The sequence below is a fragment of the Gopherus evgoodei genome, chromosome 4 (genome assembly GCF_007399415.2).
Source record: "Gopherus evgoodei ecotype Sinaloan lineage chromosome 4, rGopEvg1_v1.p, whole genome shotgun sequence".
In the NCBI taxonomy this organism is placed as follows: Eukaryota; Metazoa; Chordata; order Testudines; family Testudinidae; genus Gopherus; species Gopherus evgoodei.
In genome coordinates this window covers 58,248,989-58,273,678 of record NC_044325.1, presented here as the reverse complement: position 1 = coordinate 58,273,678, position 24,690 = coordinate 58,248,989, and the positions used below count along the sequence as shown (strand labels likewise).

The following is a 24,690-nucleotide window of genomic DNA, read 5'->3' as shown; positions in this document are numbered from 1 at the left end:
AATTTTATGTGGATTTGTTCCCTCTTTGCTTTGGCAATGCACAAGTGACTTTTGATACAGAGTGAAACAATCTAAAATGATCCTGGAAATTAATACAACTGTAGAAATTGTCAACACAAGATGTGGTTTCAGTGAGAAATATCTACATGTTCAGCTCTGTAAATCACCTTGTTAAGGATAAGACTATTGCCCAAACACTGAAACAAATTATTTTGGGTTACTTGAACAAATTCTTTGCACAAACTACATTATTAGTCAGAATATGTGTTGATATTTTTGTAAATCTCATTAAACAATATGGCCACAACAAGGATTTATGTACAAAATTGTTGAAAATAATGTACATGTGGGATCTTCCTTTTTATAAAATGCACATGTATGTTTGTATACATATATTGATTGTTTTGTATGATCAAAAGGACAGATACTGATATTCTTGATTTATTTACAAAGCTGGTGCTCTGGTAAGCAGACAATTTTAAACAACTGGCTCTCCTTTTAGTTTAGAAATGCTTTTTTTTGGTCTACTAATAAGACTATCTTCACTTCCTGCTATTAAAATTAGCAGACAACAGACTTTATAAGAGTAATTAATTTAGTTTTCATAAAAAGAATGTTGAGTCGTAAATTGTTGAATGCACATTATTTTCTGTTTAGACAAGGATAATTTGGTTGAATAATAAAAAGTGATTATAAAACTCTAAGACCATTCATGTACATTTTCTAAAACTAGTTTACTACTTCTGACAGAGGAGTCCAAAAAAACCAAAACAAAAAAAATCCAACAACAACAAACCAACAAAAAAACAAAAAAATTGTAGCATGAGTGAAATTCTACAAGCATCAGATAGCTAAACTGACCCTAAGTCTCCCAGTGCTGCAGTAAGGTCAAAAACTTTCAGCCTTGTACCAGTGTGTCAAAATATGTCAACAAACCATCATACTGCAGGAAGAAGAATGACCTTTCAGTTCTTTATGTGTGGGCTGCCAGTGAAGCTCTGGATACTGGGTATGCATGAACAGTTTTCCTAGCTACTTGATAAATGCAACTCCCAAGGTTTCCTCTAAATCTGGTTGTCAAACCACTAAGTTTCAACTCACTGGTACAACTTTCTAAGCCCACATACTATTGGAGACTAGTGATGCTGTTATAAAAATGCAGGATTTCAACATATCACAAAATAATTTTCCTTTACTTCAACCAAACCGATAAAATTATTACTTAAACATTATTTGGATGAACAGATGTCAAGTTCTTTCAAACAGCTTAGTAGAAAAAAAGATCATCATTCTGATGTTCCAATTCCCAGTTTTTTCTTGTGTGATAAATCCTGATAGTCAATTTCTAATCCATGAAACAAAAAACAAATACTAAATTGCAGGTGATCTGTACTGAATCCTAAACATTTCTATTTTCTTATCAGCCACACACACTTTTTGGTTCCATCGGTGTGACATTGCACTCCATATGCTTTATTGGAAATATGCTTATGAATATGACATAACTGGAATATGCTTTACACTAAATACCCTTTGTATGGTGTCATTAGAAAGCTTGTAATCTACTAAGTGTGTTCATCCTATTTGTTTGCATGTATTATTTCTAAATCTGGAGTTAGGAGAATAAATCCTACTTTTATACTTAAGAAAATCACTTTTGTTTATTAATAAACCCAGAGTAAGTGATTAATACCTGGGGGAGAAAACAGCTGTGCATCTCTCTCTATCAGTGTTATAGAGGACGGACAATTTATTAATTTACCCTGTATAAGCTTTATACGGAGTAAAACGGATTTACTTGGGGTTCAGGCTCCCAGAAAGGCTGAACACTGGGCGCTGGGAAAGTCCCTGTTAACTGAGAAGTCCCTAGACTAAGTGAATCTCAGTTTCAGTGAACTGCAAAGAGACATGGTCTAACCTCTGGGTCTGTGCTGGAACTGACTGGAGTGTCTAACTCAGCGAGACAGGAGTGGAGGGGCACCTGTTTCGGCAGGAAGGTTGCTCTCGGTATCCCAGCTCATCAAGTGACTGTCTCGAGGCGAGTCTCTGTGACCGAACCCGCCACAAGGGCTTCTAAGATTATTTTCATTTTACCATTATGATTTTAGATGTAAACAGGTGTTTTAATATAAGGCTTAATGTATTAATTAGAAATGAATATCAATTTACATTTCAAAAGTGTAGATATTACTTTAGAATACTTACAGGAAATTTGTTCTTATTTAGTCATACTCTCTTTACATATAAGCACAGGACTAGAGACATTTAGATTACAATTAAGGGGGAAAAAGAATTCATTGGAGGGAAGACTTGCTATTCATATTCAAACAGAGAAGAGAAATGCTTCTCTCTCATTATGTGGAATTATCATTCTAATATCAGTGTCAAAGACGACATTTTGCTAGTGTCTTCTTCATATATAGTAAAGTTACTTCAGCTAATAACAGTGTCAAGTTTTCTCCTGGGACTCTCCAGAAATTGTATTACAGAGTCTAGAGATGCAGTATCCAGGCTTGCAAATGATGGAAAAAGTAAATTGTTATATTTAACTTTACATGTACTTGCAGTAAATCATTCACAGTACACTTACTAATTATTATTTAATCTGTCTCTTGTTGATATCGATGTACTTGTTAGTATACTGCAGTAGTGTCTACTAATGTGGCTATAACTGATTGTTACAGTCCTTACACAAAAGTAACAATGGAGTCTGTCCAGTTTCTTTAATCAAGATGGCATTACATCCTTAGTTCACAGAATAATCAACCCTAGACTGGGTAATGGGACTTCTAGATTTCTTCAGATGAACTGAAAGTATAGCACAATGAAATATATTTACAGTAATTTTCATTATTAGCAGAATTTCAAGCTGAAACAAAGCAGTATTATTGTTAAAGTCCAATCATCCTAATTTTGGCAACATAACCTTAAATGTACTTCACTTCCAACACAGTTAGAAATGTTCTTCTCACTATTTTTAGTATGTCAAAATGAACAGGTACCTAGTTAATAAATACAAAACAAAACTAAAATACTATCTGTTGGTTGACTGGTATAAGTAAAGGGGTGCTTCTGCAGGTGACATCAGACTCAAAAGGTAGAAATTATTCGGACATGTTTTGCTACACCCCAAAACTAAATAGGCCAGATGCCATGTACAGCCCAAAAATAAATAATCACTGCAACTTCCTTTCTGCAATGGTATGTTTTATTGCAAAAGGCGAATTCAACTCATTGTGGCTGCTAATGATGAGGACTGTTGTAAGGATAATAGTGAAGGAAAACCCAAGTACTACTTTTACTAAACATTCTTTAGGAGAAAATATCTTTTTATCCTAACAACATATTGTCCCCTCCATCTACAAATTTTGTGAAGCATAAAGTAATTGTTTTTCTCTAACACTCATGCAGCTATTTATTCCATCTTCTTTTCCTACTAAGAGTGTTATGCACTTCCGTATGAATACAAAGGAAAAAATGGCCATAAACAGCAGTCACTGGATAATCTAATTCCTGATTTGGAGAGCCTGCTTTTTATACTTTTTTGGAGAGTCTGCTTTTTATAGATGGAACTGGGTACACTGTAATCTGATGTCTTGGCTGTCTTACAACTATTGAAAATCTTCACAATAGTATCAATAAAATTTCCCTCTTTATCTTTGAGTAACTGAATTGAGATGCTTCGTTCCTCTTGCAAAACAGCTGACTACAATGTCTACTATGGTAATTATATCTCTAAGACAGACAAATGATTTTAAATGACAATCATTATGAGAATTTGAAACAGATATTTATGCATTTTACCTTGATTCAGGAACTTTGATTCTAAACAGCAATACGTTAGACTCCCAGTATACATTTGACTCACATGGTTTAATGAAAAACACACATAAATAAAAGCTACCACCATTTTTTCCAGCTACAGAAATTCTTATGAGCTTTTAATTTAGTACTCTTCATCTATGAAGAAAAATAATGGAAACCTACCTATTCCAGTAGCTCCAGAATTGGTCATGCAGATAAGCCTGGTGGCTACATTCATCACCAAATGAAGCTTTGCTTTCAATCCAGTGAATTATATGTCCTTCAACAGCTAGGGGGACAAAGCATTACTAATATCAAATGAATGCAGGCTCTGAAAATCTGACCACAAAAGATTTGTAAAGTTCTTCATTAGTCTTCTTGCTATCATATGACTTACACTTCAGGCACAGTTGTATCCTTGTAAACCATCTTTCAAACATTTGCAATGAATATTTTTTGAAACAAAAATCTAAGAACCAAACAGTAATGTTTACCTACAATTCTCTCAATTTAACTTAAATTACCGTGTGCTCCAAAATTCCTTTGAATGCACTTAAGCCAGTAGAAACAGTTGTTCAATGAAAAAGGAGCCAGAATACTGAGGACAGAGGTACAGCTATACCCATTTCCCCCTTACTCTCCCTCTTAGATGTCAGGAAAGGGTCTGGAAACACCTGGCGAATGCAGAGGAACGTAGGTGAGCTATTGCAGCAGAAACTTTTCAGCACTGTATGTTGAGGTAGGAGAGGAAGCAGACAAGCAACAGAAACTCACTCCACAATGCTGAAAATTAGGAACTGTATATACATACATATTTTCTCCCTTTTCTCTTTGGCGTCACCTTTGTGGGGATATGTTCTGTGCTATTAATGTAGGAAGGATATGTCAAAGTAGTAACTTTTCCATTTTTCTCTGAAGACGCTGCGGTTCATGGTGTTTTCCAGGAGAAAACTTCCAACCCGTGGGCCAGTCATCATGAGAGGCCCATCTCCTGCACAAACAAGGTTTCACTCCTGAGGTTGACCAATTTTTCCAGTGGGAAGTTATGCCAATATAAGATGAGCCGGTCTCCCTCCAAGTAACTTGGGACAATGCCATGAAGAGCTTTGAAGACCTTTCTTTTGTAGAGTTTTCTACAGCACCTACAACTGTAGTGTCTAGCTTGGAACAAAACATTAAGTTTGACTTTGGATGATGTGCTCTCAGAAGTTTGTGCTGCAAAGCCAGACAGGATCTTGTATTCTACATCAATTGTAGCATTTTAAAAAGTTTGCCTTTTTATATCTAAGTAGAGAATCACAGTTATCAAGTATATATGCATTTCCCTGGCCATCTCAAAGTCTGGTAAGAGGGGGAGTTAGTTGTCTTCCTTCCAGCCATAGATAGGGAGTAAAAAATGTGCATTATACAGCTATTAGGATACGTAGAGGCAGTGAGGCATACAGACAGACTAACAAAACTAAAATAGCAAGTTTTCCAAAGTACTTGCCTTTCCCAACCAACATCTCCTTTAGCCTTCCAATGTTTTAACTACAGCCAGTTGCTCTTCATCTGGTTCATCACAGCCAGGATGCTGGATAGGTGGGAGATGGTGATGTTTGTGTTTGATATGAAAGAGATTAATAGCTAAGTATCATAATTTTTTTGCTAGATTTTTAGTCAGTGCTGTTTCACAATCTTCTTAATAGGTTCAACAAGACTGGTGAGACGACAGATCCATGAAACTGCACAGATGCGTGCTTCGGAAGTGAAGGAATAGGTAGGTGTTCATTGCAACTTTATGAGTGTGGCCTGAGACCATGTAAGTAAGCCATCTCATTGTAATCCTGCCAAGTCTCTGTGGTGGGACAGCAGACTATCGTGGTTGAATGTATCAAATACTGTGGAGAGGTCCAGTTGTTTGAGTATGGATGTATGGCCTTTGTCCATGGTCATCTATTGTTGCCAGAAGCCCCATCTCTGTTCTTGAAAACTGAGGGAGAGGAGTCCAGAATATTGAAAATATCTAGGTGGAGTGGAAGATATCCCTTTGGATCTTTTCAAAATGCTCTCTCATAAAAGAGTGATTATATAGTGGAGAAGAATGTTGTGTTGAGTGATTGTACCTTAAATACTGACTAGATAATTGCATGATTTAGAGTAAACGATGATAGATCTCTCTCATCAATGCAGATGTTGACGATTTTGCTAGTAAGAGTCCTAGATGCTTGAAACACCAAGAAGGGCAAATACCTGAGTCACAGATAATGGCTCAGTTCTCATAAAGTGCTTCCTTTTGTTCTGAAAAATATATCGACATATCGTTGAAAAGGGAGGTGCTAGATTCTGAAAATGTGTGGAATAACTCTTCTTGATTAATGTGATGACTTACGAAGGGTCATTCAGCAACTGCTATTATGGAGGACATAGTGGGCCTTTTGACCAAACCAACAACATTAGTGGTCTGGGCCTGCTGCCACAGTCTCTCTTTTCACCTACTGTGTATGGTATCCCTGGATGGGGTTCAACTGGCTCTGCTTCCTTGTCAGTGAACCCCTGACTCTACCAGTCCCCGGGCTAGATGTAGGGGAATCTGAGATGGATAGGGGGACCAGCGTCCTCTGCTCTGCCCGGTCCAGGGCCCTGAAAGTATGACAGCATAGGCTGGCCTAGGCTTGGTTCACCTCTAGTTCACCTTCCCTTGGGTCATTTGCTACCCCATCCAATGTCTCAGTTTGGGGTATGGCTACTGTTATGTTACAGTCCTTTGCACCAAACTCCCAGAGTCTCAGGGCTGATGAATGCAATCCTCTGGTGCCCCCGAACAGGATTCGCCCTGCCTCTATGGTGATGTCTTGAAGGAGGAGGAAGAAAGATTCACAGTTAGATCTCCTCAGTAATAGCTCTTTTTCTGTCTTTCTCAGGGAAGTGCTCCTGCTAGAAATGGCAGACGATGATGATCAACAGATAGCTCAGGCAGTGGTGCTATAAGGAGGGCTTTGGGATGTATGGCCCCTGAAGGCATTCATGGACAGAGGACTGGTCTCTCAGGATGGAACTCACCTGAGAGAAAGACTTCTAGGATGGAGGCTGGCACACCAGATTAAGAGAGCTTTAAAGTAGGAATTTGGGGAAAGATGATTGGGAGATATCCAGGTAATCTCCATGCCAGATTTTAACATTGAGAGAGAAGAAAAAGTGAGAATGGATATAAGGAGGAAGGGTAGTGTAGATACCAGTCTAATAGGTGATACTGGCAGTAGAATGTCTGTGCCCAATTGGGTAAAGAATGTGAGTGAAGCCAAACAGCAAAAATTAAGATGTTTGTACATAAATGTGAGGAGCCTAGGTAACAAAATGGAGGAACTAGAGTTACTGGTGCAGGAAGTGAAACCAGAATAGGGATAACAGAAACATGGTAGAATAGTAGTTATGACTGGAGTACAGGTATTGAAGGGTATGTACTGTTTAGGAAAGACAGTAATAAAGGCAAAGGTGCTGTAGTAGAATTGTATATCAAAGATGAGGTAGACTGTAAAGAAATAAGTAGTGCTGGAACGGATAAGACAGTCTGTCTGGGCAAAAATCACATTGGGGATAGTGCATGGGCTGTGCTATAGACCACTGGGGCCTGATTTGGATATGGATGGAGACCTCTTCAATGTTTTTAACGAAGTAAATATTAATGGGAATTGTGTGATCATGGGACACTAACTTCCTAGATATACACTGGAGGACAAGTGCTAGTAATAATAATAGGGCTCAGATTTTCCTGGATCTGATAGCTGATGGATTCCTTCACCAAGTAGTTGCTGAACCAACAAGAGCCGATGACCGTTTAGATTTGGTTTTGGTGAGTAGGGATGTCCTAATAGAAGAAATAGCTGTAGGGGACAACCTTGGTTCGAGCGATCATGAGCTAATTCAGTTCAAACTAAATGGAAGGATAAACAAAAATAGATCTGGGACTAGGATTTTTTATTTCAAAAGGGCTAACTTTAAAAAATTAAGGAAATTAGTTAAGGAAGTTGATTGGACTGAAGAACTTGTGGATCTAAAGGCAGAGGAGGCCTGAAATTACTTCAAGTCAAAGTTGCAGAAACTATCAGAAGTCTGCATCCCAACAAAGAGTGAAAAAATCATAGGCAGGAGTTGTATACCAAGCTGGATGAGCAAGCATCTCAGAGAGGTGATTAAGAAAAAACAGAAAGCCTACAAGGAGTAGAAGATGGGAGGGATCAGCAGGGAAAGCTACCTGATTGAGGTCAGAACACGTAGGGATAAAGTGAGAAAGGTCAAAAGCCATGTAGAGTTGAACCTTGCAAAGGGCATTAAAACAAACAGTAAAAGGTTCTATAGTCATATAAATAGGAAGAAAATAAATAAATAAATGAAGAAGTGGAACCGCTAAACACTGAGGATGGAGTGGAGGTTAAGGATAATCTAGGCATGGCCCAATATCTAAACATATATTTTGCCTCAGTCTTTAATGAGGCTAATGAGGAGTTTAGGGAAAATGGCAGGATGACAAATGGGAATGAGATATTACCACATCCGACGTAGAAGCCAAACGAACAGTTTAATTGGACTAAATTGAAGGACCCAGATAATCTTCATCCAAGCATATTAAAGGAACAGGCACATGCAATTGCAAGCCCATTAGCAAGCATTTTTAATGAATCTGTAAACTCAGGGGTTGTACTGTATGACTGGAGAATTGCTAACACACTTCCTATTTTTAAGAAAGGAAAAAATGTGATCTGGGTAACTACAGGCCTGTTAGTTTAACATCTGTAGTATGCAAGATCTTAGAAAAATTTTTGAAGAAGGAGAAAGTAGTTAAGGACATTGAGGTCAATGGTAATTGGGACAAAATACAACATGGTTTTACAAAAGGTAAATCATGACAAACCAACCTGATCTCCTTCTTTGAGAAGGTAACAGATTTTTTTAGACAGAGGAAATGCAGTGGATCTAATTTACCTCAACTTCAGTAAGGCATGTGATATGGTTCCACATGGGGAATTATTAGTTAAATTGTAACAGATGGGGATCAATATGAAAACTGAAAGATGGATAAGGAACTGGTTAAAGGGGAGACTACAAAGGGTCATACTGAAAGGTGAACGGGATGGAGGGAAGTTACTAGAGGAGTTCCTCAGGGATCAGTTTTGGGATCCATCTTATTTAATCTTTTTATTACTGGCCTTGGCACAAAAAGTGGGAGTGTGCTGATCAAGTTTGTGGATGACACAAAGCTGGAAGGTATTGCCAATACAGAGAAGGACCAGGATATCATACAGGAAGATGTGGATGACCTTGTAAACTGGAGTAACATAATAGGATGAAATTTAATAGTAAAAAGTGCAAGGTCATGCATTTAGGGACTAATAGCAAGAAGTTTTGTTATATGCTGGGGACTCGTCAGTTGGAAATAACAGAGGAGGAGAAGGACCTCAGAGTATTGGCTGATCACAGGATGACTATGAGCTGCCAATGTGATGTGGCTGTGAGAAAAGATAATGCGGTCTTGTGATGCATCAGGGGAGGCATTTCCAGTAGAGATAAGGAGGTATTAGTATCGTTATATAAGGCACTAGTAAGACCTCATCTGGAATACTGTGTGCAGTTTGGTCTCCCATGTTTTTAGATGGATGAATTTGAACAGGTACAGGGATGAGCTATTAGGATGATCTGAGGAATGGAAAACCTGTCTTATGAGAGGAGACTCAAAGAACTTGGCTTGTTTAGCCTAACCAAAAGAAGGCTGAGGGGAGATATGATTGCTCTCTATAAATATATCAGCGGGATTGATACCAGGGAGGGAGAGGAATTATTCAAGCTCAGTACCAGTGTGGACAGAAGCATAAATGAAAATAAACTGGCCATCAGGAAGTTTAGCCTTGAAATTAGACAAAGGTTTCTAACCCTCAGAGGAGTGAAGTTCTGGAACAGCCTTCCAAGGTGAGTAGTGGGGGCAAAAGACATATCTGGCTTCTAGACTAAGCTTGATACGTTCATGGAGAGGTTGGTATGATGGGACAGCCTAATTTTGGCAATTAATTAATCTTTGATTATTAGCGGTAAATATGCCCAGTGACCTGTAATGGAATGTTAGATGGGGTGGGATCTGAGTTACTACAGAGAATTCTTTCCTGAGTGTCTGGCTGGTGAGTCTTGCCCACATGCTCACGGTTTAGCTGATTGGCGTATTTGGGGTCGGTAAAAGACGGTTACTCACCTTTGTAACTGTTGTTCTTCGAGATGTGTTGCTCACATCCATTCCAGTTAGGTGTGCGCGCCGCGCGTGCACGTTCGTCGGAAACTTTTTACCCTAGCAACTCCAGTGGGCCGGCAGGTCGCCCCCTGGAGTGGCGCCGCCATGGCGCTCCATATATACCCCTGCCGGCCCACCCGCTCCTCAGTTCCTTCTTGCCGGCTACTCCGACAGTGGGGAAGGAGGGCGGGTGTGGAATGGATGTGGGCAACACATCTCGAAGAACAACAGTTACAAAGGTGAGTAACCGTCTTTTCTTCTTCGAGTGATTGCTCACATCCATTCCAGTTAGGTGAATCCCAAGCCATACCTAGGCGGTGAGGTCGGAGTGAGAAGTTGCGGCATGGAGCACTGCAGATCCGAAGGCCGCGTCCTCTCTTGACTGCTGGACCAGGGCGTAGTGGGAAGCAAAGGTGTGGACCGATGACCAGGTCGCTGCCCGACAGATTTCCTGGATGGGCACACGGGCGAGGAAAGCCAGCGACGACGCCTGCGCCCTGGTAGAGTGCGCAGTCACACGGCCCGTAGGAACATGGGCCAGCTCATAGCAGGTCCTGATACAGGAAGTAACCCATGAGGATAACCTCTGTGAGGACACAGGAAGCCCCTTCATGCGGTCCGCTACTGCCACGAAAAGTTGGGGGGATTTGCGGAACGGTTTGGTCCTCTCCACATAGAACGCGAGAGCCCTATGGACATCAAGCGAGTGGAGCTGCTGCTCCCTGCCTGAAGAGTGAGGTTTCGGGAAAAAAACCGGGAGGAATATCTCTTGGTTGATGTGGAAGGTCGAGACTACCTTGGGGAGAAAGGCAGGGTGTGGTCTCAGCTGTACCTTATCTTTGTGGAAGACTGTATACGGGGGGTCTACCACAAGAGCCCGGAGTTCCGACACCCGCCTAGCTGAGGTGATAGCAACTAAAAAGGCAGTCTTCCAAGAGAGATAAAGTAGGGAGCAAGTAGCTAACGGCTCGAAGGGGGGCCCCATGAGCCGAGACAACACCAGGTTAAGATCCCATGTTGGAGCAGGGAGTCGGACGTTAGGGTATAAACGTTCCAGCCCCTTAAGGAATCTAGACACCGTCGGGTGAGAAAAAACGGAGCGGCCATCCCCACCCGGGTGAAAGGTGGAGATAGCTGCCAGGTGGACCCGCAACGACGATATCGCCAGACCCTGTTGTTTGAGGGACCAAACATAGTCTAAGATATTGGCCACCGAAACTTCCATAGGGCGGAGACCTTTCTCCACGCACCAACAGGAGAAACGCTTCCACTTGGCCGAGTATGTCGCTCTCGTGGAAGTCTTCCTGCTGCCCAAAAGCACCTCCCGTACCGGTGTGGAGCAGCGCAGTTCAGAACCGGTCAGCCATGCAGGAACCACGCCGCTAGGTGCAGCGACTGCAGGTCCGGGTTACAGAGAGACCCGTTCTCCTGGGTAATCAGGTCCGGGTGAAGGGGCAGGGGAATTGGGTCGGCTATGGCCAGGTCCAGCAGCATGGGGTACCAATGTGGCCTGGGCCACGCCGAGGCTACCATGATCACGCGAGACCTGTCCCTGCGCACCTTCAGAAGGACCCTGTGGACCAGAGGGAAAGGGGGAAACGTGTAGTACAAGTGGGTCGTCCATTGAATAAGGAAGGCATCCGCTATAGACCCGGGCTCCCTGCCCTGAAAGGAGCGGAACGCCTGGCACTTCTTGTTCCCCCCGGACGCGAAGAGGTCCACACGGGGATAACCCCACCTCTGGAAGATGGAGAGGGCGACGTCCGGGCGAAGGGACCACTCGTGCAATAGGAAGGATCTGCTCAGGCGATCCGCCAGCGTGTTCCGTACTCCGGGGAGGAAGGAAGCCGTGAGGTGAATGGAGTGGGCTACACAAAAGTCCCAGAGTTGCATCGCCTCGTGACATAGGGGAGAGGATCTGGTGCCGCCCTGCTTGTTGATATAGTACATGGTCGTCGTGTTGTCGGTAAACACCGCGACACAACGACCTTGAAGCTGGTGACAGAATGTTTGACAAGCAAGGCGGACCGCTCTCAACTCCCGCATGTTGATGTGCAACCTCACCTCCTGCGGGGACCACAGGCCCTGTGTTCTCAGGGTTCCCAGGTGGGCCCCCCAGCCAAGATCTGAGGCATCCGTTGTCAGGGACACCGAGGGCTGAGGCGGGTGGAAGGGGAGCCCCGCACATACTACCGACTGGTTCAGCCACCAGTCGAGAGAATCTAACACCCCCCTGGGGGATCGTGATCAGCATGTCCAGCGGCTGTCTTGCCGGCCAGTAATGTTCGATGAGCCACAACTGGAGGGGCCTCATGCGGAGCCGAGCATAACCGGTCACAAACGTGCATGCTGCCATATGGCCTAACAGGGTTAGACATGTCCGTATGGATGTTAAGGGGGCTGCCCGCAATCGATGAACAATCGCCGACAATGCCTGGAACCTCGGCAATGGCAGAAGAGCCCTGGCGACGGTGGCGTCCAGGACGGCCCCGATGAACTCCACCCTCTGCGTGGGGATCAGGGTGGACTTGTCCATGTTGATCATGAGGCCCAAGGTAGCAAACAGGCCGGTGATCACGTTGTGGCTGCAAACCTGCAGTTCCGACGTGCCCCGAATTAACCAATCGTCTAGGTAAGGGAACACGTGGATACGACTGCGCCGAAGATGTGCCACAACGACTGCCATGCATTTTGTAAAGACCCTCGGGGCCGTGGAAAGGCCAAATGGGAGGACTGCAAATTGGTAGTGAAGGGGGCCCACCACGAAACGAAGGAACCATCTGTGGTGTGGCCAAATGGCAATGTGAAAATAAGCGTCCTGCATGTCGAGGGCGGCGTACCAGTCTCCCGGATCCAGGGATGGGATAATGGTCCCCAGGGATACCATGAGGAACTTCAACTTCACCAGGTATTTGTTGAGCTCTCGCAGGTCGAGGATAGGCCTGAGGCCTCCCTTGGCCTTGGGGATCAGAAAGTAGCGGGAATAAAATCCCTTGCCTTTCTCGTTTTCCGGAACCACCTCTATAGCTCCTTTGTCGAGGAGCGTCCGTACCTCCTGTCGAAGGAATTGCTCGTGAGAGGGGTCCCTGAAGACGGACGAGGAAGGGGGACGGGAAGGAGGAAACGATGTAAACTGCAGGCGGTATCCCATCTGCACCATACGCAAGACCCAGCGGTCTGATGTCATTTGGGTCCACGCCAGAAGGAAAAACGAAAGGCGGTTGGAAAACGGGGGGGAAGGATCCGTGGGGGAAACTGTTACTGCGCCCTCGGGCGCACCTTCAAAATGAAGGCTTGGGTCCAGGCGGGGGCTTAGAGGAGCTTTGATTCTGCCCCCCTTGGTTCCCCGAATGCCTACGCCTTCCATTCCTGCCACGGCGCCTATTGAGGTCCTGCCGTTGGCGGAACTGGGGGTATGGCCTGCGCTGCTGTTGCTGCTGTGGCCGGAAGGGTCTGCGTTGCGTTCCCGGCGTGTGCATCCCTAGGGAGCGCATAATGACCCGATTGTCCTTGAGACTCTTAAGTCTCGGGTCTGTCTTTTCCGAAAACAGGCCCTGGCCTTCAAACGGGAGGTCCTGGATGGTATGTTGGAGCTCCGGTGGAAGGCCAGAGACCTGCAGCCAGGAGATACGGCGCATCGTTACCCCCGAGGCGAGGGTGCGGGCAGCCGAGTCTGCAGCGTCCAACGAAGCTTGCAACGATGTTCGTGCAACCTTCTTGCCCTCGTCTAGGATGGCCAGAAATTCCTGGCGGGCGTCTTGCGGCAGCAGCTCTTTAAATTTGTCCGCTGCCACCCACGAGTTGAACGCGTACCTACTGAGCAGGGCTTGTTGGTTCGAAACCTTGAGCTGCAGGGCCCCAGCCGAGTAGACTTTGCGTCCAAGGAGGTCCATACGCCTGGCCTCCCTGGATTTGGGGGCTGGAGCTTCCTGTCCATGACGCTCCCTGTCATTCACCGATTGCACCACCAGGGAACCCGGTGTCGGGTGGACATGGAGGTACTCGTAGCCTTTGGAGGGGGCCATGTACTTCCTCTCGACACCTCTCGCCGTAGGGGGGATGGAGGCCGGTGACTGCCAGATTGTGTTGGCGTTGGCCTGGATCGTCCTAATGAAGGGTAGGGCGACCCTGGTGGGAGCATCCGACGAGAGGATGGTGACAATCGGATCCTTGATCTCAGAGACCTCCTCGGCTTGTAGGCTCAGATTCTGAGCTACTCGCCTAAGGAGGTCTTGGTGCGCCCTGAGATCCAGCGGGGGGGAGGGCTACTGGAGGAGGTGCCAGCCACCGCTTCATCAGGGGAGGAGGATGAGGAGACCCCCGGCAAGAGAGTGTCCAATGGGGGGTCCCCCTCGGCCCTCGCCTCTGTCTCAGGAGCCAGAGCGGAGTCTTGCTGCTTGGACCCTTCCTCTCCATCCGGGGAGGGAGGGGGGCGAGACAACGAGGCTTCCGGCACCCTGTGCTCCGCTGTCGCAGGCCTAACAGGAAGCTGTTGGGGGCCCTGGGCTTGATGGTATGCCCATGGGGTCCAAAACCCCCACTGCTGCGGGCCTTGGTCCTGTTGCGGCGGGTCTTGGAAAAGCGCCGCCTGCCGGTCGGTACCCAACGCATACCCGCTGTCTGTCTGCGAAGACACCGACGGCTGCCTAGAAGGCCACGGCGGGGCCGACCCTGGCTGGCAAGGGTCTGCGTGAGTCGGCACCGAAGATCTTCTCGGTGCCGGGGATCGGTACCGGGAGTCTTAGCGGTGCCGGGATCGGGACCGGGTTCTGTCTCGGTGCCGGGATCTGGACCGGTACCGGCCGCCGCTTCGGTGCCGGGATCGGGACCGGGACCTGCCACTGACGCGTTGCCGGGAGATCGACCGGGACCGGGACCTGCTACCAGCTCGGTGCCGGGAGGTCGACCGGTGCGGTGAGTGACGGCGGGACTGGCTCCTGGAGTCACAGTGCCGGTATCGGCGGCTGGAGTCCGACCGCGACCGTCTGGAGGTCGATCGGTGCCGCGAGTGCGACCGGTACCGCCGAGGGGAGCGGTGCCGGGACTGCGAGCGCGAGTCCCGAGACGGTGCCGACATCATGGGCTTGCCTCTAGATGCGACCCGCACCGGAGGTACCGGGGGTTGCGGCTGAGTAGGTTCCGTTAGGGCAATAAGGTCCCGTGCCGAGGCGAAGGTCTCCGGTGTGGATGGGACCAATAGCTCAACCCCAGATCTTATGGGGGAGCTCGGCGGCACCGGACTCGACGGACCCGTCGGGCCCGGAGTCGACGGTGCCGGCAGCGCCGCGGCCGACACCGAGGCCGGGCGCTCCAGTCGGGTCTGCCTGGCTGGAGTAGCAGACGCTGACTGTCTCGGCTCTGCACCCGGTGCCGGAGAAGGTCGGTGCCGGGGAGTCTTCCCGGTGCCGGTGCGATCCGGTGCCAGCGCCGAGATCACGGCCTGCGAAGCCGCCGGGTCAAGTGCCGCCTCCATAAAAAGAGTCCTGAGTCTTTGGTCTCTCTCCTTTTTTGTCCTGGGCTTGAAAGCCTTGCAGATGCGGCACTTGTCCGATCTGTGCGATTCCCCCAGGCACTTCAGGCACGCGTCGTGGGGGTCGCTGGTAGGCATAGGCTTCCTACAGGCCGCACACTGCTTGAAGCCCGGCGAACCAGGCATGAGCCCGGTGCCGGGTGCCGGAAAGGGCTACAGCCCCCGGCGAATAACTATCTACAACACTATTTACACCTAATTACTTACTAACTACACTTAACGATCTAACTAACAACTATAACAATAACGAGAGTTAACAAGGAGAGCTAGGGACGTGGAGGACAGCTATGCCGTGCTCCACAGTTCCAACGACCGACACGGCGGTAAGAAGGAACTGAAGAGCGGGTGGGCCGGCAGGGGTATATATGGAGCGCCATGGCGGCGCCACTCCAGGGGGCGACCTGCCGGTCCACTGGAGTTGCTAGGGTAAAAAGTTTCCGACGAACGTGCACGCACGGCGCGCACACCTAACTGGAATGGATGTGAGCAATCACTCGAAGAAGAAGGAATTTTCCTCCAGGATAGATTGGCAGAGGCCCTGGGGCGGGGGGGTGGGTTCGCCTTCCTCAGTAGCATAGGGCATAGGACACTTGCTGGAGGATTCTCTGCACCTTGAAGTCTTTAAACCATGATCTGAAGACTTCAATAGCTGAGACATAGGTTAGGAGTTTAGTATAGGAATGGGAGGGTGAGATTCCATGGCTTGTGTTGTGCAGGAGGTCAGACTAGACGATCATAATGGTCCCTTCTGTCCTTAAAGTCTATGAGTCTACTCTCCTCCCACATGCCTCAGCGGCTTGAGCTCTTTTTGTACTACTCCTTTTCCTCAGGAGCATACTCAGCCATGCCTGAGGGGTGTAGCTTTCCTGGCCCAGTATTGGTGAAGCCTTTTCTCTGCCTCAGTGAGGGGTTTGTAGACCCCCATCACAGAAAAGACAAAATTCTTACTTTTTTCATCTAATAGCTGTTAAGTCTGAGAATTCCTTGTGTCTGACGAGCTAGATGCTTATGTTATCCTCATCACCAGTAGGATGGGAATGCTAGAACTTACCTACATCTACCATTTTTTCTCCGTTGACAAAATTTTCTTCCTTCCTGATTCTTCTCTTTCAGGCTATTGAGGACCCATGGAGATCTGTGGGGGCAATGAGGAGGATGTGGATGCCTAAATGAGGCAAATGATTGGTTCAACTGATTTGCTGGATCTCCATTCCATGGCCTTTTGGTGTGTGTGTGGGCATTACCCCTAAAGATGTTTTGGTGTTTGATTGGGTCCACGAGTTTCTGGGGATAGACCATTATAAATGGTTCTGATCTCAGCCTCAGGTGGTGGTTGTTAGGATATAGATATTCAGGCCTGTTTTCAAAAGCTTATACTTCAAGAATTTAGGTGTATTCTTATCACTTAGTTAGTTATAGAGGTATAAAAGAAAGAATCAAAATCACTGTCTGCCGGTGTAAGGGCCTTCTCTTACTGTGACAGTCTGAGCCCTGGTTCTCAGGCTAAGGCCTTCAGCTAAGCAGCAGAGGCCAGCCATAAACTGGAAAATGTATGGTCACATCCTCACATTCCAAACTAGTCACATTGAAATAAGGTGCTATTGGGCTGTTAGGAATACAATCCTGTCCTGATATTCCTATCACCTCCAGAGAAAGGGAAGAGCCTAGAAGATGCAAAAGGAAACTTAGATTGATAGCACCCTGTCTGGCAAGAACTCACTTATCAATAGCTGGGATGTGAAATCCTCATTTCTGTATTGTTCTATCCCTGTAGTCTCGACTTCCCTATTGTTTGTCTGTATAATCTCTGTCTGGTTTTGTGATTGTTTCTGTCTGCTGTATAATTAATTTTGTTGGGTGTAAACCAATAATTGATTAAATAACCATGTTACAGTATGTTAGGATTGGTTAGTTAAATTTCAGTAAAATGATTGGTTAAGGAATAGCTAAGCAGATGAAATGAACTGTAGCCCACAAAAGTTTATGCTCAAATAAACTTGTTAGTCTCTAAGGTGCCACAAGTACTCCTATTCTTTTTTGCGGACACAGACTAACATGGCTACTACTCTGAAACCTGACAAGTTTTACTATATAGTCTGTAGTGAATCAGGATAAGGGGAGGGGGGGATGGGGGGTGGGGGAACTGGGATCATGTTTTGCTAAGGGGGGGAATGGGAACAGGGACACAGGCAAGGCTCTGTGGTGTCAGAGCTGGGAAGGGGGACACTAAGGAAGAAAACTGGAATCATGCTTGCTGGAAGTTCACCCCAATAAACATTGAATTGTTTGCACCTTCGGTCTTCAGGTATTGTTGCTCTCTGTTCATGTGAGAAGGACCAGAAAAGTGAGAGGGTGAAGAAATAAGCCCCCCACTTTCCAAAAAATACTTTGTACAGTTATTGAGTTACTACTGCAAATTCCTTAAAAAAATATTTTATGAGATTTATAATGTATAAAGTATAACATGCATAATAATATTTACAGTAATATTTTAATAATATAATCTAGTTTTTCCTGCCTTATCATTAAATAATGTTAACATCTTAATATAAGCACAATAAATACTATTAGAAAAAACTTTAAGGACTTACCGACCGGCACTTCTAAAATAAAATCTGGTGTTTTGTCATAACCCTTTGCACGAAGCTGTTCTTCAGCTGCATAGAGAACAAATACTATTGTTTACAACACTATTCTATTAACCAGACAGCAGTTTAATACTTTTCCTTTAATAGGAGTTGCAAGAAATACTAATGCAGTCATACATATCTTTCATATGTATGCCATGCTGTGTCAGATTAAATGAACCTTCTTAGCAAACCTGGAAGCAATGGGATATAAAAATGCTTTCTTTGTCATCTCTGCATTTTTATGTCTTCATTATTAAACATCATTAATTCAAGCTGTCATACAGTACTTTGTAACCAAAAAAAATGTTCAAAATAAAGAAATATATTGGCTTATTGAAAAAAGAATCTCTTCATATAGAATACCTGAACAGCTTTCTACTAATGCCACAAATGTAAATTCCAAGTTGCTTTCTTATTTATATTGATGTCTGTCTAAAGTAATTATTAAAACTTTATCTTCCAATTGGAAAAGCTATAAAAGAAAAAAGAGAAGACAGTTTTATTTCTCTTGCATTATGTAGAATTTGCCAAATTTTATAAATTCAGTAGTACATAAATTTAAAAGTACATTGTCTTCAGACTTAAGTCTGTTTGTAATTCTTTATCCTTTGTAAATACCAAAGCTTCTTTTAGCAATATCTGATGATTCCAGAACCATGACAGGGAGCAAGCAAGACAAAATTGTGGGAAAAAAAAAATCAACCTATACCTTAAAGAAAAAAAAAAACTTCAATACTTTCTCGTCGTTGTCCTTGACTTCTAATGCCATTAGACATGGTATTTCTGAAACACCATTTCTCATTAGATTTTGGAGTGACCTGGTCATTCAATTCCAGACACGGCTTTCTGTCTCACCCCAACCCTCAACTAATTGCACCACCACGTAACAAGGAAGGCTGTGTGGACTCTTAAACATCTACTGGGCTGTGTGACATTGTCATTACCCATTCGCCTTTCTGCATAACCTTTGATTAAAATTAATGGCCCATTCCCACGATTGGGTAGCTATTTCCAATCCATTTATCAGCCTAGGACAGTGGTTTCATGGCAAATGTTCAGAACTTTGTTTTAGAGCACTTTGTGCATATCCTGGAAAGGTCAGCACTTTGAGCCAAAAGAACATTTTAATGACAAGAACAACATTAGATTTTTAAGGATACATTTGTTAAAGGTTGGTGAAAATAAGAATCTGAAGTTAATTTTCAGAGGCTGAATTAGAAGTTACAGTAAAACCTCACTAATTTGCACTAAGACTAGGATATCCCATTGGAGTACTATGAATTAGTGTGTTAAGTGAACAACCAAAAGAGAGGGAAAATGCACTGCAAGATATACTTTATTAATTTTGATGTGTAAGTGTACTCTAGTATAGTGTAAAATAATGTAAGTAATACAACACTCACCATTGTGCCATATCAGCTATTAAGCTGGTAGAGAGCAAAAACTAGTGAGCCTTTTTTTAACCCAGATATAAACTATATGGATGAGAGATGAGCAGATTAACAAAGCTCTACTTTATGTTAATCTGAAACCCATTGAGTCATACCATAACAACACGATAAATCAATATTCTAAAAATTGTCTCATCCTGACAGTAGTGAAGAATCGGATAACTGTTGCCTACTCCTAACTGCTGATTCTAATGTTTGAAAATAGTTAAAATAAGAGGCTTGGATGCTTTGGTTAAAACTTCATTTATCTTAAAACCGCATTATTATTGAACAGATCTGACATTAAATAAAGAGGGAAAATAATATTAGACTGTATCTGGTAACCTGGTTTGGATGTTTTACATACTCAAATATATTGATTTCAAATACAACAGAATACAAAGTGTACAGTGCTCACTTTACATTTATTTTTATAATATTTGCACTGTAAAAAACGAAAGAAATAGTATTTTTCACTTAATCTAATGCAAGTACTGTGGTGCAATATCTTTATCATGAAAGTTGAACTTACAAATGTAGAATATGTACAAAAATAACTGCATTCAAAAATAAACGTCAAACTTTAAAGCCTACTTACTAGTCCAGTCAGTTCTTACTTCTTGGTCAGCCAATCACTCTGAGAACCAAATTGTTTACATTTAGGAGGAGATAATGCTGTCTGCTTCTTGTTTACAATGTCACCTGAAAGTGAGACAGGTGTTCTCATGGCACTGTTGTAGCCAACGTCACAAGATATTTATGTGCCAGATGCGCTATAGATTCATATGTCCCTTCATGCTTCAACCACTATTCCAGTGGACATGTGTCCATGCTGATTATGGCATCTGCTTGATAATGATCCAAAGCAGTGTGGACTGACACATGTTCATTCTGATCATCCCAATCAGATGCCACAAGCAGAAAGCTGATTTTCTTTTTTTGTGATTCAGGTCCTGTAGTTTCTGCATCAGAGCGTTGCTCTTTTAAGACTTCTGAAAACATGCCCCACAACTTGTCCCTCTCAGATTTTGGAAGGTACTTCAGATTCTTAAGCCTTGGGTCAAGTCCTGTAGTTATCTTTAGAAATCTCACATTGGCACCTTCTGTGTGTTGTGTGAAATCTACAGTGAAAGTGTTCTTAAAATGAACAAATACGCCGGGGTCATCATCTGAGACTGCTAGAACCTTGAAATAGATGGCAGAATGCGGGTAAAAACTGAGCAGGAGATATTCAATTTCTCTTCCAAAGAGTTCAGTCATAAATGTAATTAACGCACTTATTTTTGGAATGTGTCATCAACATGGAAGCATATCCTGTGGAATGGTGGCTGAAGCATGAAGGGGCATATGAATGCTTAGCATATTCTGTCATGTAAATCTACATAAGTGACACGTGAACACCTCTCTTAAGCGGGGCAGCATTATATCCGATAAATGTAAACTACGTATTTGTCTTAGCAATTGGCTGAACAAGAAGTAGGACTGAGTGAACTTGTAGGTGCTAAAGTTTTACGTTGTTTTGTTTTTGAGTGTAGTTAGTAACAACAAAAATCTACATTTGTAAATTGCACTTTCACAATAGATTGCACTAGAGTACTTCTATGAGGTGAACTGAAAAATACTTATTTTTACAGTGCAAATATTTGTAATAAAAATAATATAAAGCGAGTATTGTACACAGTATTCTATGTTGTAATTTAAACCAATATATTTGAAAACGTTGAAAAACAAATCCAAAAATATTTAATACATTTCAATTGGTATTCTATTGTTTAACAGTGTGATTAAAACTGATTAATCACGATTATTTTTTGTAATTGCGATTAATATTTTTCAGTTAATGGTATGAGTTAATTGCACTCAATCAACAGCTCTACTTTCAATAGAAAATTCTGACTGAGAAACAGAAGGGCAGAGACCAAACTCTGTCTTTTATACTGATGAGAACCCCATTAGCACTTCACAAATAACAAAACACAATATTTTATTTCAATAAATATATACATGCCCACAAGGTTTCCAAACATAAAAAAGCAGAGTTACTTTTGAAGACAGGCATCTATAGTACATAGCACCAAACTTTGTAAGCTTCTGAGTGAACTGCATGGGAGCCTAAATACTAGCATTAGCAGCACCATTTATCAGTACACTACTGTTTGAAATCACAGAATCATTGAAATGTAGGACTGGAAGGGACTTCGATAGATCATCGAGTCCAGTTGCCGGCACTGAGACAGGACTAAGTATTATCTAGACTATCCCAACAGGTGTTTGTCTAACCTATTCTTAGCAACTTCGTGACAGAGATTCCAGAGGCTCCCTAGGTAATTTGTTGCAGTGCTTAATTATCCTTACCCATAATTGTTAAGGTTGGTTTAAAAAAAGCATATTTGTAGCTTCGTGCTGCTGTTGATTCATTTTTTGTTTTAAAAACACAATTCATGAGGATAGAAATTTCCACACTCAGGAATTTTCAAGCTATTTTGCAAATGTAACTGCTTGAATGGGAACAAGATTGCTGACTAAACCTGACAGGAACCTGGAATTCCTGTTCTGAGGGAAATGCTGAAGTTTCAAAAAAAATAAAATCATTCTGCATTCAAATGAAACCTCAACATTTCCCACAGAATAGGGAATTTTATTCCAAAAATTTTATTTTGAAAACAAAACAAAATATAAAACAATGGTGAGGCTCACTGAGCTGCCAAGAGACCCTGGCAACTCTGCCTCTAGGCTCCCTGCTGAACTACCAGCAGCTTGGAAGCCCTACCTCAAGCTGGGGCTCTCAGACGCCTCCTGGCTGCATAGGAGGAAGTCTGGAAGCAGGGCACAGAGTGGGGAGCCTAGAAGCCCAGGGCCATAAGGCTTCTTGCTTCATGACAGGGAGCCTGGAATCACTGAGAATCCTGGCCTGAGCTGGGGCTCCCAGCATGTCCAGACTCCTGACTTTGTGGCCGACAATCAATCAAGCTGCCGTGGAGGTGAGCAAACTGGCAGAAAACCAGGCAGATTTCCTGTGAAGATTTCCTGGTTTCTATCCAAAGATTTGACAAAAATCAACATATTCCTGCAAAAATTTTAATTTAATAGAATCAGCATTTTCCAACAGAAAAATGTTCCATCTGAAAATTTCTGACCAGGGCTGACTTTTGAGATAGCTGAAAAGTGTCCTGAGGTTGCTGAGATGGACAAATGCAATCCTTTATCTACTTATGTTTTCAGACGCAGTCAGTCATTGTGATTCTGCAGAGATGGAGGAACTTTGGGTTATAACCTGTAAATTGGGTCCATATCTTTCTTGGTTATGGAAGTTCAGCTGGAAGGTACTGAGTCCTTTTCTGAGAAGCTGATCAGTGCATCCCTTTATGTAAAGGTAAAACACCACAATCTCTGAAAGCAATAGTTAGGCCTCTGCTCATAAACCATCTCTTGATGTGGACACACTCACCAAATAATGCCATCTCAAGTCTGTTTTTTGATGGAGGGTTGAGGACAAAGCAATTGCAGTAATATCCAGGCTTCCGATTTCCTTAATTCCCATCACTTTGGATTAAATCTTGAAGATGTTATGGAGGCTATGCTGCCTGAATATCAAATGTTTTTTATCAATTATTTTAGATCCATCAGCTCTGTTTTTACACTCCTTGACCAAACTGTATTGTAGACTTGTCTGTGGACACCTATGGTGCTCTTAGAGGTTCTATTGGTCTCTTTCTGAGAAACCTTCAATGATAATGCTATGTGACTGATCATTTGCCACAAAGGAGCTCTCAGACAGTATAAAACTAAGTTCTGTTTCTGCCACCCTCTGTTCAATATATACATGTCTCTGTTTAGAGAGATAGTGAGGCAGACTTGGCCATGGCGCTTTTAGATATCCCACTTTGTTTTTAATTCAGACATGGATGGTGAGGCCCAGTAACTTTCTCCATATCCAATACTGGGTCTTGAATAAATTACTTGGGTGAGCCTCAACTCACAGATGGCTGACATAATGGTTGTAGTTTGGGAAAGTAACCTGAAGACATGATGAAGAATAGACCAGTACTCCCAAATGAGATAGTATGCCCATCATTTGTAACTCAGGTTCACAAACTGGGACTTATATTGTCTCTACTTACTGCTTTTGGATCCTCTGGAGACTTCAGAGGCACTTTTTTCCACACTGCTTTATAACAATTTTTTTCTGGGCATAGATAAATGTCTATGTTTATGTTGCCTGGAGATTGTATGAATGTAATACCGTCCACACATGGCTGAACCCACAGACTACTTGGAAACTTCCGCTAGTGCGGGTGTTTGCTCACTTATTAAAACCTGTATAGATCAAAGGCAGGATATTACAAAAGTGTTCCTTAGTATGCATTTGCTTCCATTTTGTTTCTTGGTGAACTTTAGGATGTTGGTTTTGACCTATAGGTCTCTGCTCCAGGTAGCTGATCTACCCTGCTCCCACCATAATTTAGATCAATTTACGGTCTCTAAGGAACCATATGCCAGTGGAGGATCACTATAGTTCCACCACATGCCTTGTCTAGTCCTCTCCACCATGCCCATAACTTCCCTGATACACCCACTATGTCAGGGATATGTGATGCTGATGCAGGAAGCAGTTTTGCTGGCTTTATGCAGGTTTGGGAATTTGCTGCTGGGGAGAGTACACCAGCAGGGGAATTATCTGCTGATCATTTGTGCTAAGAATGGGGTTTCTTTGTGCCCCAAGGTTTAAAAAGGAAGGGAACTGGTGACTGGACAATATAAGTCATGGGTCATCACTTCTGGAACTCATTCCCACTCACAGTCCAACAAAGCCTGAATTCATTGAGCTTTAGGAAAAACGGCAAGGCTTGTATATTTTCCTAGGATTTTTCTGAGGGTGTGGAAAGAGGGGGAAGGGAAGGGGAAAGATTTTATTCTGGATGGGTTAAATATGCTCTTCTTGTGGATACTGATCAAAGGTGTTTTCATAACGTCAAAGCCTAGACTTGAGGACAGACATTTAATACACCTGAAGGAACAAATACTGAACACATCTTAATT

At 43.6% G+C, this 24,690-nt stretch overlaps 1 protein-coding gene across 4 annotated transcripts in view; it reads right to left on the bottom strand.

Moving 5' to 3' along the window:
- Positions 1 to 24,690, bottom strand: part of C4H15orf41 (chromosome 4 C15orf41 homolog) — a 184,733-nt gene that overhangs the window by 81,968 nt on the left and 78,075 nt on the right. For all 4 annotated transcript variants that reach the window (XM_030559379.1, XM_030559381.1, XM_030559378.1 and 1 more), the window contains 2 exons: positions 18,182 to 18,247; positions 3,988 to 4,093 (listed from right to left, as the gene is read on the bottom strand). In XM_030559379.1, coding sequence (XP_030415239.1) covers positions 3,988 to 4,093; positions 18,182 to 18,247 — 172 coding nt within the window. The remainder of the gene's footprint in view (positions 1 to 3,987; positions 4,094 to 18,181; positions 18,248 to 24,690) is intronic.